The 13,191-nt window shown below is 43.1% G+C and overlaps 2 protein-coding genes across 2 annotated transcripts in view; one reads left to right on the top strand and one right to left on the bottom strand.

Annotated features, from left to right (window-relative positions):
• LOC139550071 (ubiquitin carboxyl-terminal hydrolase 33-like) overlaps nucleotides 1-13,191 on the top strand; it is a 570,053-nt gene that overhangs the window by 301,426 nt on the left and 255,436 nt on the right. The window lies entirely within an intron of this gene.
• Nucleotides 1-13,191, bottom strand: part of LOC139550076 (alpha-N-acetylgalactosaminide alpha-2,6-sialyltransferase 5-like) — a 132,425-nt gene that overhangs the window by 59,312 nt on the left and 59,922 nt on the right. The window contains exon 3 of the mRNA XM_071360687.1: nucleotides 1,500-1,733. Within this exon, the coding sequence (XP_071216788.1) occupies nucleotides 1,500-1,733 (234 nt within the window). The remainder of the gene's footprint in view (nucleotides 1-1,499; nucleotides 1,734-13,191) is intronic.

Here is a 13,191-nt window from a genome sequence, read left to right as displayed (position 1 = left end):
AACACTGTCCTATAGTGTCCCCAGTAGATAACACTGTGTCCTATAGTGTCCCCAGTAGATAACACTGTGTACTATAGTGTCCCCAGTAGATAACACTGTGTCCTATAGTGTCCCCAGTAGATAACACTGTGTTCTATAGTGTCCCCAGTAGATAACACGGTGTCCTATAGTGTCCCCAGTACATAACACTGTGTCCTATAGTGTCCCCAGTAGATAACACTGTGTCCTATAGTGTCCCCAGTAGATAACACTGTGTCCTATAGTGTCCCCAGTAGATAACACTGTGTACTATAGTGTCCCCAGTAGATAACACTGTGTCCTATAGTGTCCCCAGTAGATAACAATGTGTCCTATATTGTCCCCAGTAGATAACACTGTGTCCTATAGTGTCCCCAGTAGATAACACTGTGTCCTATAGAGTCCCCAGTAGATAACACTGTGTCCCCCGTCGTCATATGTCTAGTTCGGAGTCGAGAGTGTGGCTGTTCAACCAATAACAGTAACACACAAGATGCACATTTGAAATCCCGGAGAATCATCTAACCTGGGATGTATTTATATCTTATAACATGTATCATCTAACCTGGGATGTATTTATATCTTATAACATGTATCATCTAACCTGGGATGTATTTATATCTTATAACATGTATCATCTAACCTGGGATATATTATATCTGATAACATGTATCATCTAACCTGGGATGTATTTATATCTTATAACATGTATCATCTAACCTGGGATGTATTTATATCTTATAACATGTACCATCTAACCTGGGATGTATTATATCTTATAACATGTACCATCTAACCTGGGATATATTATATCTGATAACATGTAACATCTAACCTGGGATGTATTATATCTGATAACATGTATCATCTAACCTGGGATGTATTTATATCTTATAACATGTACCATCTAACCTGGGATGTATTTATATCTGATAACATGTATCATCTAACCTGGGATGTATTATAACATGTACCATCTAACCTGGGATGTATTTATATATTATAACATGTATCATCTAACCTGGGATGTATTATAACATGTACCATCTAACCTGGGATGTATTTATATATTATAACATGTATCATCTAACCTGGGATGTATTTATATCTTATAACATGTATCATCTAACCTGGGATGTATTTATATCTTATAACATGTATCATCTAACCTGGGATGTATTTATATCTTATAACATGTATCATCTAACCTGGGATGTATTTATATCTTATAACATGTATCATCTAACCTGGGATGTATTTATATCTTATAACATGTATCATCTAACCTGGGATGTATTTATATCTTATAACATGTATCATCTAACCTGGGATTTATTTATATCTTATAACATGTATCATCTAACCTGGGATGTATTTATATCTTATAACATGTATCATCTAACCTGGGATGTATTTATATCTTATAACATGTATCATCTAACCTGGGATGTATTTATATCTTATAACATGTTTCATCTAACCTGGGATGTGTTGAGCAGTTCGTGGCGGTTCCGTAGGACCCTCTGTATGCTGGAGTGAGCGATGACGCGTAGCGAGGTGCGGCGCCCGACGTCTCGCCCGTACCCCAGCGCCGTGGGGGCGTCGTTCATACGGATGACACACTCCGCCCGGTCGATCTCCTCGCCGCGACCACCACCCATCAGGTGACCAGAGCTGGTGACCAACGCACAGCTACGGCAGTGCATTTTCAGAGGCTGGGGGAGAGAGAGGAATGTTTTGTTATTTTAGTAGAGAGAGGGAGGAAATGGGAGAGAGGATGAGGGAGAGCACCATAGGGAGAGGACCAGAGGTGGACTCCAATCAAGTTGTAAAAACATCTCAAGGAGGATCAATGGAAACAGGATGCACCTGAGCTCCATTTCGAGTCTCATAGTAAAAGGACTGAATACCTAAGGAAATAAGATATTTCTGTTTTTTAAATTTGTAATAAATTTGCAAACATTTCTAAAAAACAGTTTTTGCTTTGTCATTATGGGGTATTGTGATGTCATTATGGGGTATTGTGATGTCATTATGGGGTATTGTGATGTCATTATGGGGTATGATGAGAAAAAAACAATAGAATCCATTTTAGAATAAGGCTGTAACGAAACAAAATGTGGAAAAAGTGAAGGGCTCTGACTACTTCCTGAATGCACTGTATGGTTTTCTTTATGCATATCCCCATAGGAATTATTCCCAACGACTGCTGTAAAAGCTCCTGGCATTATAGAAGCCTGATCTTTGACTAGGTCATATGGATAAAGAGAGAGTGTGTGGTGTGCACGTGTGTGTGTGTGTGTGTGTGTGTGTGTGTGTGTGTGTGTGTGTGTGTGTGTGTGTGTGTGTGTGTGTGTGTGTGTGTGTGTGTGTGTGTGTGTGTGTGTGTGTGTGTGTGTGTGTGTGTGTGTGTGTGTGTGTGTGTGTGTCTTGTGTGTGTGTATGTGTTGTGTGTGTGTGTATGTCTTGGTGTGTGTGTATGTCTTGTGTGTGTGTGTATGTCTTGTGTGTGTGTGTGTGTGTGTGTGTGTGTGTGTGTGTGTGTGTGTGTGTGTGTGTGTGTGTGTGTGTGTGTGTGTGTGTGTGTGTGTGTGTGTGTGTGTGTGTGTGTGTGTGTGTGTGTGTGTGTGTGTGTATATGTCTTGTGTGTGTGTGTATGTCTTGTGTGTAAGTCTTGTGTGTGTGTGTATGTCTTGTGTGTGTGTATGTCTTGTGTGTGTGTATGTGTGTGTGTATGTCTTGTGTGTGTGTGTGTGTGTGTGTGTGCTGTGTGTGTGTGTTGTGTGTATGTCTTGTGTGTGTGTGCATCCATGTATGTCCAGGTCTGGAGGGCAGTAGCCTTCCCTCCGGAAGTTTTCAATTTCCGGTCTGTGTGCGTATGTGTGATCACCCCGAGACAGGACAACCAAACTCTTTAAATCAATGATATGCAAACCAGGTGTAGAAACACTGAAATATCTCCTTGGCAACAATATGATAATGACTCATATTCTAATGAGCATGACAATAACGAAGCCTGATGTAGCCGTGTGGGGCCCCTGGCCAGTTATGATGTATTATTAATGGTATGATGTAGCCGTGTGGGTTATGATGTATTATTAATGGTATGATGTAGCCGTGTGGGGCCCCTGGCCAGTTATGATGTGTTATTAATGGTATGATGTAGCCGTGTGGGGCCCCTGGCCAGTTATGATGTGTTGTTAATGGTATGATGTAGCAGTGTGGGTTATGATGTGTTGTTAATGGTATGATGTAGCAGTGTGGGGCCCCTGGCCAGTTATGATGTGTTGTTAATGGTATGATGTAGCAGTGTGGGGCCCCTGGCCAGTTACAATGTGTTGTTAATGGTATGATGTAGCAGTGTGGGTTATGATGTGTTGTTAATGGTATGATCTTCTCTGATTTATAAAGACATCTCTGATTTAAAAAGACAGCTCTTATTTCCTCTGATTTATAAAGACATCTCTGATTTAAAAAGACAGCTCTTATTTCCTCTGATTTATAATGGCAACTCTGATCTTCTCTGATTTATAAAGACAGCTCTGATTTATAAAGACACCTCTGATTTATAAAGACAGCTCTGATTTGTAAAGACAGCTCTGATTTTCTCTGATGTATAAAGACAGCTCTGATTTATAAAGACACCTCTGATTTATAAAGACATCTCTGATTTATAAAGACACCTCTGATTTATAAAGACAGCTCTGATGTATAAAGACAGCTCTGATTTTCTCTGATTTATAAAAGCTTAGTCCCCTCCTGTACTCCCTGTTCACCCATGACTGCGTGGCCAAACACAACTCCAACACCATCATTAAGTTTGCTGATGACACAACAGTGGTAGACCTGATCCCCGACAACCACGAGACAGCCTATAGGGAGGAGGTCAGAGACCTGCCAATGTGGTGTCAGGACAACAACCTCTCCCTCAACGTGAGCAAGACAAAGGAGCTGATCGTGGACGACAGGAAAAGGAGGGCCGAACAGGCCCCCATTAACATCGACGGGGTTGTAGTGGAGCGGGTGGAGAGTTAAGTTCCTTGGTATCCACATCACTAACGAACTATCATGGTCCAAACACACCAAGACAGTCATGAAGAGGGCACAACAATGCCTATTCACCCTCAGGAGACTGAAAAGATTTGGCATGGGTCCCCATATTTTCAAAAAGTTCTACAGCTGCACCAGCGAGAGCATCCTGACCGGTTGCATCACCGCCTGGTATGGCAACTGCTCGTTGTCCGACCGTAAGGTGCTACAGAGGGTAGTGCGTACGGCCCAGTACATCACTGGGGTCAAGCTTCCTGCCTTCCAGGACTTATATACTACGCGGTGTCAGAGGAAGGCCCTAAAAATGGTTAAAGACTCCAGTCACCCAAGTCATATACTGTTCTCTCTGCTACCGCACGGCAAGCGGTACCGGAGTGCCAAGTCTAGGTCCAAGAGTGAGCAAATCTGTCATCAAGGCAAAGGGTGTCTACTTTGAAGAATCTAAAATCTAAAATATATTTAGATTTTTGTTAACACTTTCTTGGTTGCTACATGATTTCATATGTGTCATTTCATAGTTTTGATGTCTTCACTATTATTCTACAAAGTAGAAAATAATAAAAAATAAAGAAAAACCCTTGAATGAGGTGTGTCCTACCTTTTAACTGGTACTGTGTGTATTTCAACAACAAGTTATGGTCAATAATATAGAAGGCTGCACTGGAATCTAACAGTACACCTCCCACAAGCTTCTTATTATCAATTTCTTTCAGCCAATCATCAGTCATTAGTGTCAGTGCAGTACAAGTTGAGAGCCCTTCTCTATAAGCATGCTGAAAGTCTGTTGTTCATTTGTTTACAGAGAAATAGCATTGTATTTGGCCAAACACAATTTTTTTCTCAGCAGTTTGCTAAGAGCTGGCAGCTGATAGGTCTGCTGTTAGAACCAGTAAAGGCCTCTTTACCACTCTTGGGTAGCGGAATGACTTTGGCTTCCCTCCAGGCCTGAGGACAAAGACTTTCCTCCAGGCCTGAGGACAAAGACTTTCCTCCAGGCCTGAGGACAAAGCCTTTCCTCTCGTCTCAGATTAAAGATATGACAGATAGGAGTGGCTATAGAGTCAGCTACCATCCTCAGTAACTTTCCATCTAAGTTGTCAATGTCAGGAGTTTTGTCATTATTGATTGATAACAAAAATTTCCCCACCTCTCCCACACTAACTTTTCTTTCATTATTAGTTTTTTTATGCTCACTGTTCGTTGCTGACATTTCCTGCCTACCTTGCCAATGAAATAATAATTTAAAAAATTGCCAACATCAAAATGGTTTTGTGATGAATAAGCCATCTGATTGGATGAAAGAGTTGAATTTGTCATTCTGCCCATAATTTAATTTAAAGTAACTCCAAAGTTTTTTTCCATCATTCTTTATATCATTGATCTTGGCTTCAGAATACAGTTTCTTCTTCTTTTTGTTGAGTTTAGTCACATAATTTCTCATTTTGCAGTAAGTCAGCCAGTCAGATGTACAGCCAGTCAGATGTACAGCCAGTCAGATAGGCCACTCCTTTTGCCCCATCTCTTTCAACCATACAGTTTTTCAATTCCTCATCAATCCATGGATCCATAACAGTTCTATCAGTCAGTCTCTTAACAGGTGCATATTTATCAATAATTGGAAGAAGCAATTTCATAAATTCATCAAGTGCAACGTCTTGATGCTCCTCATTAATCACATCAGACCAACACATATGTTTAACATCATCCACATAAGAGTCACAGTAAAATATTTTGTATGATCTCTTATACACTATTTTAGGCCCAGCTGTTGTAACTTTGGCTCTATATTGTGGTCACTGCATCCAATGGGTAGGGATATAGCTTTAGAACACATTTCTACAGTATTAGTAGAAATGTGATGGATACATGTGGATGATCTTGTTCCTGTAGTGTTTGTAAACACCCTGGCAGGTTGATTAATAACCTGAACCAGATTACAGACACTGGTTACAGTGAGAAGCTTCCTCTTGTTAAACACCCTGGTTGGTTGATTAATAACCTGAACCAGATTACAGACACTGGTTACAGTGAGAAGCTTCCTCTTGTTAAACACCCTGGTTGGTTGATTAATAACCTGAACCAGATTACAGACACTGGTTACAGTGAGAAGCTTCCTCTTGTTAAACACCCTGGTTGGTTGATTAATAACCTGAACCAGATTACAGACACTGGTTACAGTGAGAAGCTTCCTCTTGTTAAACACCCTGGTTGGTTGATTAATAACCTGAACCAGATTACAGACACTGGTTACAGTGAGAAGCTTCCTCTTGTTAAACACCCTGGTTGGTTGATTAATAACCTGAACCAGATTACAGACACTGGTTACAGTGAGAAGCTTCCTCTTGTTAAACACCCTGGTTGGTTGATTAATAACCTGAACCAGATTACAGACACTGGTTACAGTGAGAAGCTTCCTCTTGTTAAACACCCTGGTTGGTTGATTAATAACCTGAACCAGATTACAGACACTGGTTACAGTAAGAAGCTTCCTCTTGTAAACACCCTGGTTGGTTGATTAATAACACGAACCAGATTACAGGCACTGGTTACAGTAAGAAGCTTCCTCTTGTAAACACCCTGGTTGGTTGATTAATAACCCGAACCAGATTACAGACACTGGTTAGAGTAAGAAGCTTCCTCTTGAGTGGACAGCTTGATGAAAACCAGTCAATATTCAGGTCCCCAAGAAAGTAGACCTCTGTTTACATCACATACACTATCAAGCATTTCACACACATTATTTAGATACTGACTGTTAGCGCTTGGTGGACTATAGCAACAAACCCAAAAGAAAAGGCTTTAGATGTGCCAAGTGAACCTGCAACCCACAACACTTCAATAACACTTGACATAAGATCTTCTCTAAGCATTACAGGGATATGGCTCTGAATATATACAGCAACACCTCCCTCGCAGGCATTCCTGTCTCTTCTATAGATGTTATATCCTTGTATTGCTACTGCTGTATCATCTAAGTGAGTCTCAGAAATGGCTAATACAGTATTTTTATTAATTATTATTTTATTTTTATTTCACCTTTGTCACGACTTCGGCTGAGGTCAGCTCCTCTCCTTGTCCGGGCGGCGTTCGGCGGTCGACGTCACCGGCTTTCTAGTCATCACCGATCCATGTTTCCTTTTTTCCTTTTGTTTTGTCTTGATTACGCACACCTGATTTCTATTCCCTTATTATGTTCCTTATTTTACCCTCTCGTCTACCTTTCTGTTTTGTCCGTGATTGTTTTGTGTTACCGTGTGTGTTGGAGGGTTTCTCTATACGTTATGTTTCCTTGTTGGAGTTATTACGGTTTTTGAATATATTTTTGAGTAAAGACTTTTGTGTTTTTCTCAAACCTGTGTCCTGCGCCTGACTCAGACTATGAACCCAGCATTTTTTTATCACAACCTTTATTTAACCAGGTCGGCCAGTTGAGAACAAGTTCTCATTTACAACTGTGACCTGGCCAAGATAAAGCAAAGCAGTTCGACACATACAACAACACAGAGTTACACATGGAATAAACAAACATACAGTCAATAATACAGTAGAAAAATAAGTCTATATACAATGTAAGCAAATGAGGTGAGATGTGCATGCTACGGGTGGGTGCTGCTATGGTGACCAGTGAGCTGAGATAAAGCGAGGCTTTACCTAGCAAAGACTTGTAGATGACCTGGAGCCAGTGGGTTTGGCGACGAGTATGAAGCGAGGGCCAGTATATGAATGTTATCTGATGTTAGCAAATGATTGATTTCATGAAGCTTATTTTTTAGGCTAGTTTCAGCCCTTCCCTGGGTAGCTTATCAGTGAAAGACATAAAATGGAAAAGAACAAACAAAGCATGAAGAAAAACAACATTTAGCGGTTGGTGTGTGTAAATGCGCTGCGGGGTTGGAAGATGTGTGAAACCCCAATGAATGCACAATCAAAGATTCTGAACATACGAGTGTTAACAGTTTGAAAATATACATCTGACAATTGTGCCGAAGTGATTGAAAAAAAACTGTAACGTGACTTGAAGTGAGAGTCTGAGCAACGGGAGTTCACCTACTACTGTCTGTGTGTGTGTGTGTGTGTGTGTGTGTGTGTGTGTGTGTGTGTGTGTGTGTGTGTGTGTGTGTGTGTGTGTGTGTGTGTGTGTGTGTGTGTGTGTGTGTGTGTGTGTTTGACTTGATGTGAGAGTCTGTCTGAGTTCTCTTCCTACTGTTTATGTAGTACTAGGGAGGTAGGGGTACTGTTTGTTATAACATGTAGTACTAGGGAGGTAGGGGTACTGTTTGTTATAACATGTAGTACTAGGGAGGTAGGGGTAGTGTTTGTTATAACATGTAGTGCTAGGGAGGTAGGGAGGTAGGGGTACTGTTTGTTATAACATGTAGTACTAGGGAGGTAGGGGTACTGTTTGTTATAACATGTAGTACTAGGGAGGTAGGGGTAGTGTTTGTTATAACATGTAGTGCTAGGGAGGTAGGGAGGTAGGGGTACTGTTTGTTATAACATGTAGTACTAGGGAGGTAGAGAGGTAGGGGTACTGTTTGTTATAACATGTAGTACTAGGGAGGTAGGGAGGTAGGGGTAGTGTTTGTTATAACATGTAGTACTAGGGAGGTAGGGAGGTAGGGGTACTGTTTGTTATAACATGTAGTACTAGGGAGGTAGGGAGGTAGGGGTACTGTTTGTTATAACATGTAGTACTAGGGAGGTAGGGAGGTAGGGGTACTGTTTGTTATAACATGTAGTGCTAGGGAGGTAGGGAGGTAGGGGTAGTGTTTGTTATAACATGTAGTACTAGGGAGGTAGGGAGGTAGGGGTACTGTTTGTTATAACATGTAGTGTTAGGGAGGTAGGGGTACTGTTTGTTATAACATGTAGTACTAGGGAGGCAGGGGTACTGTTTGTTATAACATGTAGTACTAGGGAGGTAGGGAGGTAGGGGTAGTGTTTGTTATAACATGTAGTACTAGGGAGGCAGGGGTACTGTTTGTTATAACATGTAGTACTAGGGAGGTAGGGGTAGTGTTTGTTATAACATGTAGTACTAGGGAGGCAGGGGTACTGTTTGTTATAACATGTAGTACTAGGGAGGTAGGGAGGTAGGGGTACTGTTTGTTATAACATGTAGTGTTAGGGAGGTAGGGGTACTGTTTGTTATAACATGTAGTACTAGGGAGGCAGGGGTACTGTTTGTTATAACATGTAGTACTAGGGAGGTAGGGAGGTAGGGGTAGTGTTTGTTATAACATGTAGTACTAGGGAGGCAGGGGTACTGTTTGTTATAACATGTAGTACTAGGGAGGTAGGGGTAGTGTTTGTTATAACATGTAGTGCTAGGGAGGTAGGGAGGTAGGGGTAGTGTTTGTTATAACATGTAGTACTAGGGAGGTAGGGGTAGTGTTTGTTATAACATGTAGTACTAGGGAGGTAGGGGTACTGTTTGTTATAACATGTAGTACTAGGGAGGTAGGGAGGTAGGGGTAGTGTTTGTTATAACATGTAGTGCTAGGGAGGTAGGGAGGTAGGGGTACTGTTTGTTATAACATGTAGTACTAGGGAGGTAGGGAGGTAGGGGTACAGTTTGTTATAACATGTAGTACTAGGGAGGTAGGGAGGTAGGGGTAGTGTTTGTTATAACATGTAGTACTAGGGAGGTAGGGGTAGTGTTTGTTATAACATGTAGTACTAGGGAGGCAGGGGTACTGTTTGTTATAACATGTAGTACTAGGGAGGTAGGGAGGTAGGGGTACTGTTTGTTATAACATGTAGTACTAGGGAGGCAGGGGTACTGTTTGTTATAACATGTAGTACTAGGGAGGTAGGGGTAGTGTTTGTTATAACATGTAGTGCTAGGGAGGTAGGGAGGTAGGGGTAGTGTTTGTTATAACATGTAGTACTAGGGAGGTAGGGGTAGTGTTTGTTATAACATGTAGTGCTAGGGAGGTAGGGAGGTAGGGGTAGTGTTTGTTATAACATGTAGTGCTAGGGAGGTAGGGAGGTAGGGGTAGTGTTTGTTATAACATGTAGTGCTAGGGAGGTAGGGAGGTAGGGGTAGTGTTTGTTATAACATGTAGTGCTAGGGAGGTAGGGAGGTAGGGGTACTGTTTGTTATAACATGTAGTACTAGGGAGGTAGGGGTAGTGTTTGTTATAACATGTAGTGCTAGGGAGGTAGGGAGGTAGGGGTACTGTTTGTTATAACATGTAGTACTAGGGAGGTAGGGAGGTAGGGGTACAGTTTGTTATAACATGTAGTACTAGGGAGGTAGGGGTACTGTTTGTTATAACATGTAGTACTAGGGAGGTAGGGGTACTGTTTGTTATAACATGTAGTGGTAGGGAGGTAGGGGTACTGTTTGTTATAACATGTAGTGGTAGGGAGGTAGGGGTACTGTTTGTTATAACATGTAGTGCTAGGGAGGTAGGGGTACTGTTTGTTATAACATGTAGTACTAGGGAGGTAGGGGTACTGTTTGTTATAACATGTAGTGTTAGGGAGGTAGGGGTACTGTTTGTTATAACATGTAGTACTAGGGAGGTAGGGGTACTGTTTGTTATAACATGTAGTGTTAGGGAGGTATGGGTACTGTTTGTTATAACATGTAGTACTAGGGAGGTAGGGAGGTAGGGGTACTGTTTGTTATAACATGTAGTACTAGGGAGGTAGGGGTACTGTTTGTTATAACATGTAGTGTTAGGGAGGTAAGGAGGTAGGGGTAGTGTTTTCTGTTTTTCTGCTCTGAAGTGTCTTCCATCACTCCAGCTCCTGCCTCCTGCCCTGGCCTGTTACCTTCAGCTGAGAGTCTGTCTGGTAATCGCATGTCTCAGAGACAATCTGAGAGAGGCTGGTCTCTCTCTCTCTTGCTCTCCCTCCCTCCCTCCCTCCCTCTCTCTCTCTCTCTCTCTCTCTCTCTCCCTCTCTCCCTCTCTCTCTCTCTCTCTCCCTCTTTCCTTCCATGGAGAGACGGCATGGCAGAATGGCTCCAATCCTCCTCTCCTCATGACAGAGCTCTCTATCCATCTATATCTGTCTCCGTATCTTCCGGTTCTCTCCCTCTTTTCCACAGATCCACAGAGATGGTAGAGTAGTTTGAGTCCTCCTCTCCTCATGACAGAGCTCTCTATCCATCTATATCTGTCTCCGTATCTTCCGGTTCTCTCCCTCTTTTCCACAGATCCACAGAGATGTAGAGTAGTTTGAGTCCTCCTCTCCTCACGACACCAGACAAATCAAACTCAGGACTGTGAGAAAAGAGAAGACATCCCCTGGGAGCTCGCTATCTCTACTTCTTCTCTCTCTTCTCCCTCTCTGCCTCTTCTCCCTCTCTGCCTCTTCTCCCTCTCTGCCTCTTCTCCCTCTCTGCCTCTTCTCCCTCTCTGCCTCTTCTCCCTCTCTGCCTCTTCTCCCTCTCTGCCTTCTCTCTATCTGTTCATCCCTCTTCTACCTTTCTAGGTCTCTCTCTCCCTCTTCTCCCTCTCTGCCTCTTCTCTCTCTCTGCCTCTTCTCCCTCTCTGCCTCTTCTCCCTCTCTGCCTCTTCTCCCTCTCTGCCTCCTCTCCCTCTCTGCCTCTTCTCCCTCTCTGCCTCTTCACCCTCTCTGCCTTCTCTCTATCTGTTCATCCCTCTTCTACCTTTCTAGGTCTCTCTCTCCCTCTTCTCCCTCTCTGCCTCTTTTCTCTCTCTGCCTCTTCTCCCTCTCTGCCTCTTCTCCCTCTCTGCCTCTTCTCCCTCTCTGCCTCTTCTCCCTCTCTGCCTCTTCTCTCTCTCTGCCTCTTCTCCCTCTCTGCCTCTTCTCCCTCTCTGCCTCTTCTCCCTCTCTGCCTCTTCTCCCTCTGCCTCTTCTCCCTCTCTGCCTCTTCTCCCTCTCTGCCTCTTCTCCCTCTCTGCCTCTTCTCTCTCTCTGCCTCTTCTCCCTCTCCGCCTCTTCTCCCTCTCTGCCTCTTCTCCCTCTCTGCCTTCTCTCTATCTGTTCATCCCTCTTCTACCTTTCTAGGTCTCTCTCTCCCTCTTCTCCCTCTCTGCCTCTTCTCCCTCTCTGCCTCTTCTCCCTCTCTGCCTTCTCTCTATCTGTTCATCCCTCTTCTACCTTTCTAGGTCTCTCTCTCCCTCTTCTCCCTCTCTGCCTCTTCTCCCTCTCTGCCTCTTCTCCCTCTCTGCCTCTTCTCCCTCTCTGCCTTCTCTCTATCTGTTCATCCCTCTTCTACCTTTCTAGGTCTCTCTCTCTCTCTTCTCCCTCTCTCTCTCTTCTCCCTCTCTCCCTCTTCTCCCTCTCTGCCTCTTCTCTCTCTCTGCCTCTTCTCCCTCTCTGCCTCTTCTCTCTCTCTGCCTCTTCTCCCTCTCTGCCTCTTCTCCCTCTCTGCCTCTTCTCCCTCTCTGCCTCTTCTCCCTCTCTGCCTCTTCTCCCTCTCTGCCTCTTCTCCCTCTCTGCCTCTTCTCCCTCTCTGCCTCTTCTCTCTCTCTGCCTCTTCTCCCTCTCTGCCTCTTCTCCCTCTCTGCCTCTTCTCCCTCTCTGCCTCTTCTCCCTCTCTGCCTTCTCTCTATCTGTTCATCCCTCTTCTACCTTTCTAGGTCTCTCTCTATCTTTTCTCTCTCCTTGCCCCTCCCCTCTCCTTCTCTATCTAAGAGAGTCTCAGAGGGCCCTTCTCCCCCGATTGGTCACTTTGGCCAGAGGCCAGCTCCAGGAAGAGTCTTGGTGGTTCCAAACTTATTCCATTTAAGAATGATGGAGGCTAATGTGTACTTGGGGACCTTCAAAGCTGCAGAAATGTTCTGGTACCATTGCTCAGATCTTTGCCTCGACACAATCCTGTCTCGGAGCGCTACGGACATTTCCTTCGAACTCATGGTTTGGATTTTGCTCTGACATGCACTGTCAACTGTGGGACCTTATATAGACAGGTGTGTGCCTTTCCAAATCATCCAAACAGGATGCACCTGATATCAATTTTGAGTCTCATAGCAAATCTGAATACTTATGTAAATAAGCTATTTATGTTTTTTTAATATTAATACATTTGCAAAAAATAAAATAAAAACTGTATTTCGCTTTGACATTATGGGGTATTGTGTGTAGATTGATGAGAAAAACAAGTTGATTTAATCCATTTTAGAATAAGGCTGTAACGTAACA

This window comes from Salvelinus alpinus, chromosome 23 (assembly GCF_045679555.1).
Source record: "Salvelinus alpinus chromosome 23, SLU_Salpinus.1, whole genome shotgun sequence".
Classification (NCBI taxonomy): domain Eukaryota; kingdom Metazoa; phylum Chordata; class Actinopteri; order Salmoniformes; family Salmonidae; genus Salvelinus; species Salvelinus alpinus.
Note: the sequence above shows the minus strand (reverse complement) of the source record. Positions and strands in the feature narration are given on the sequence as shown.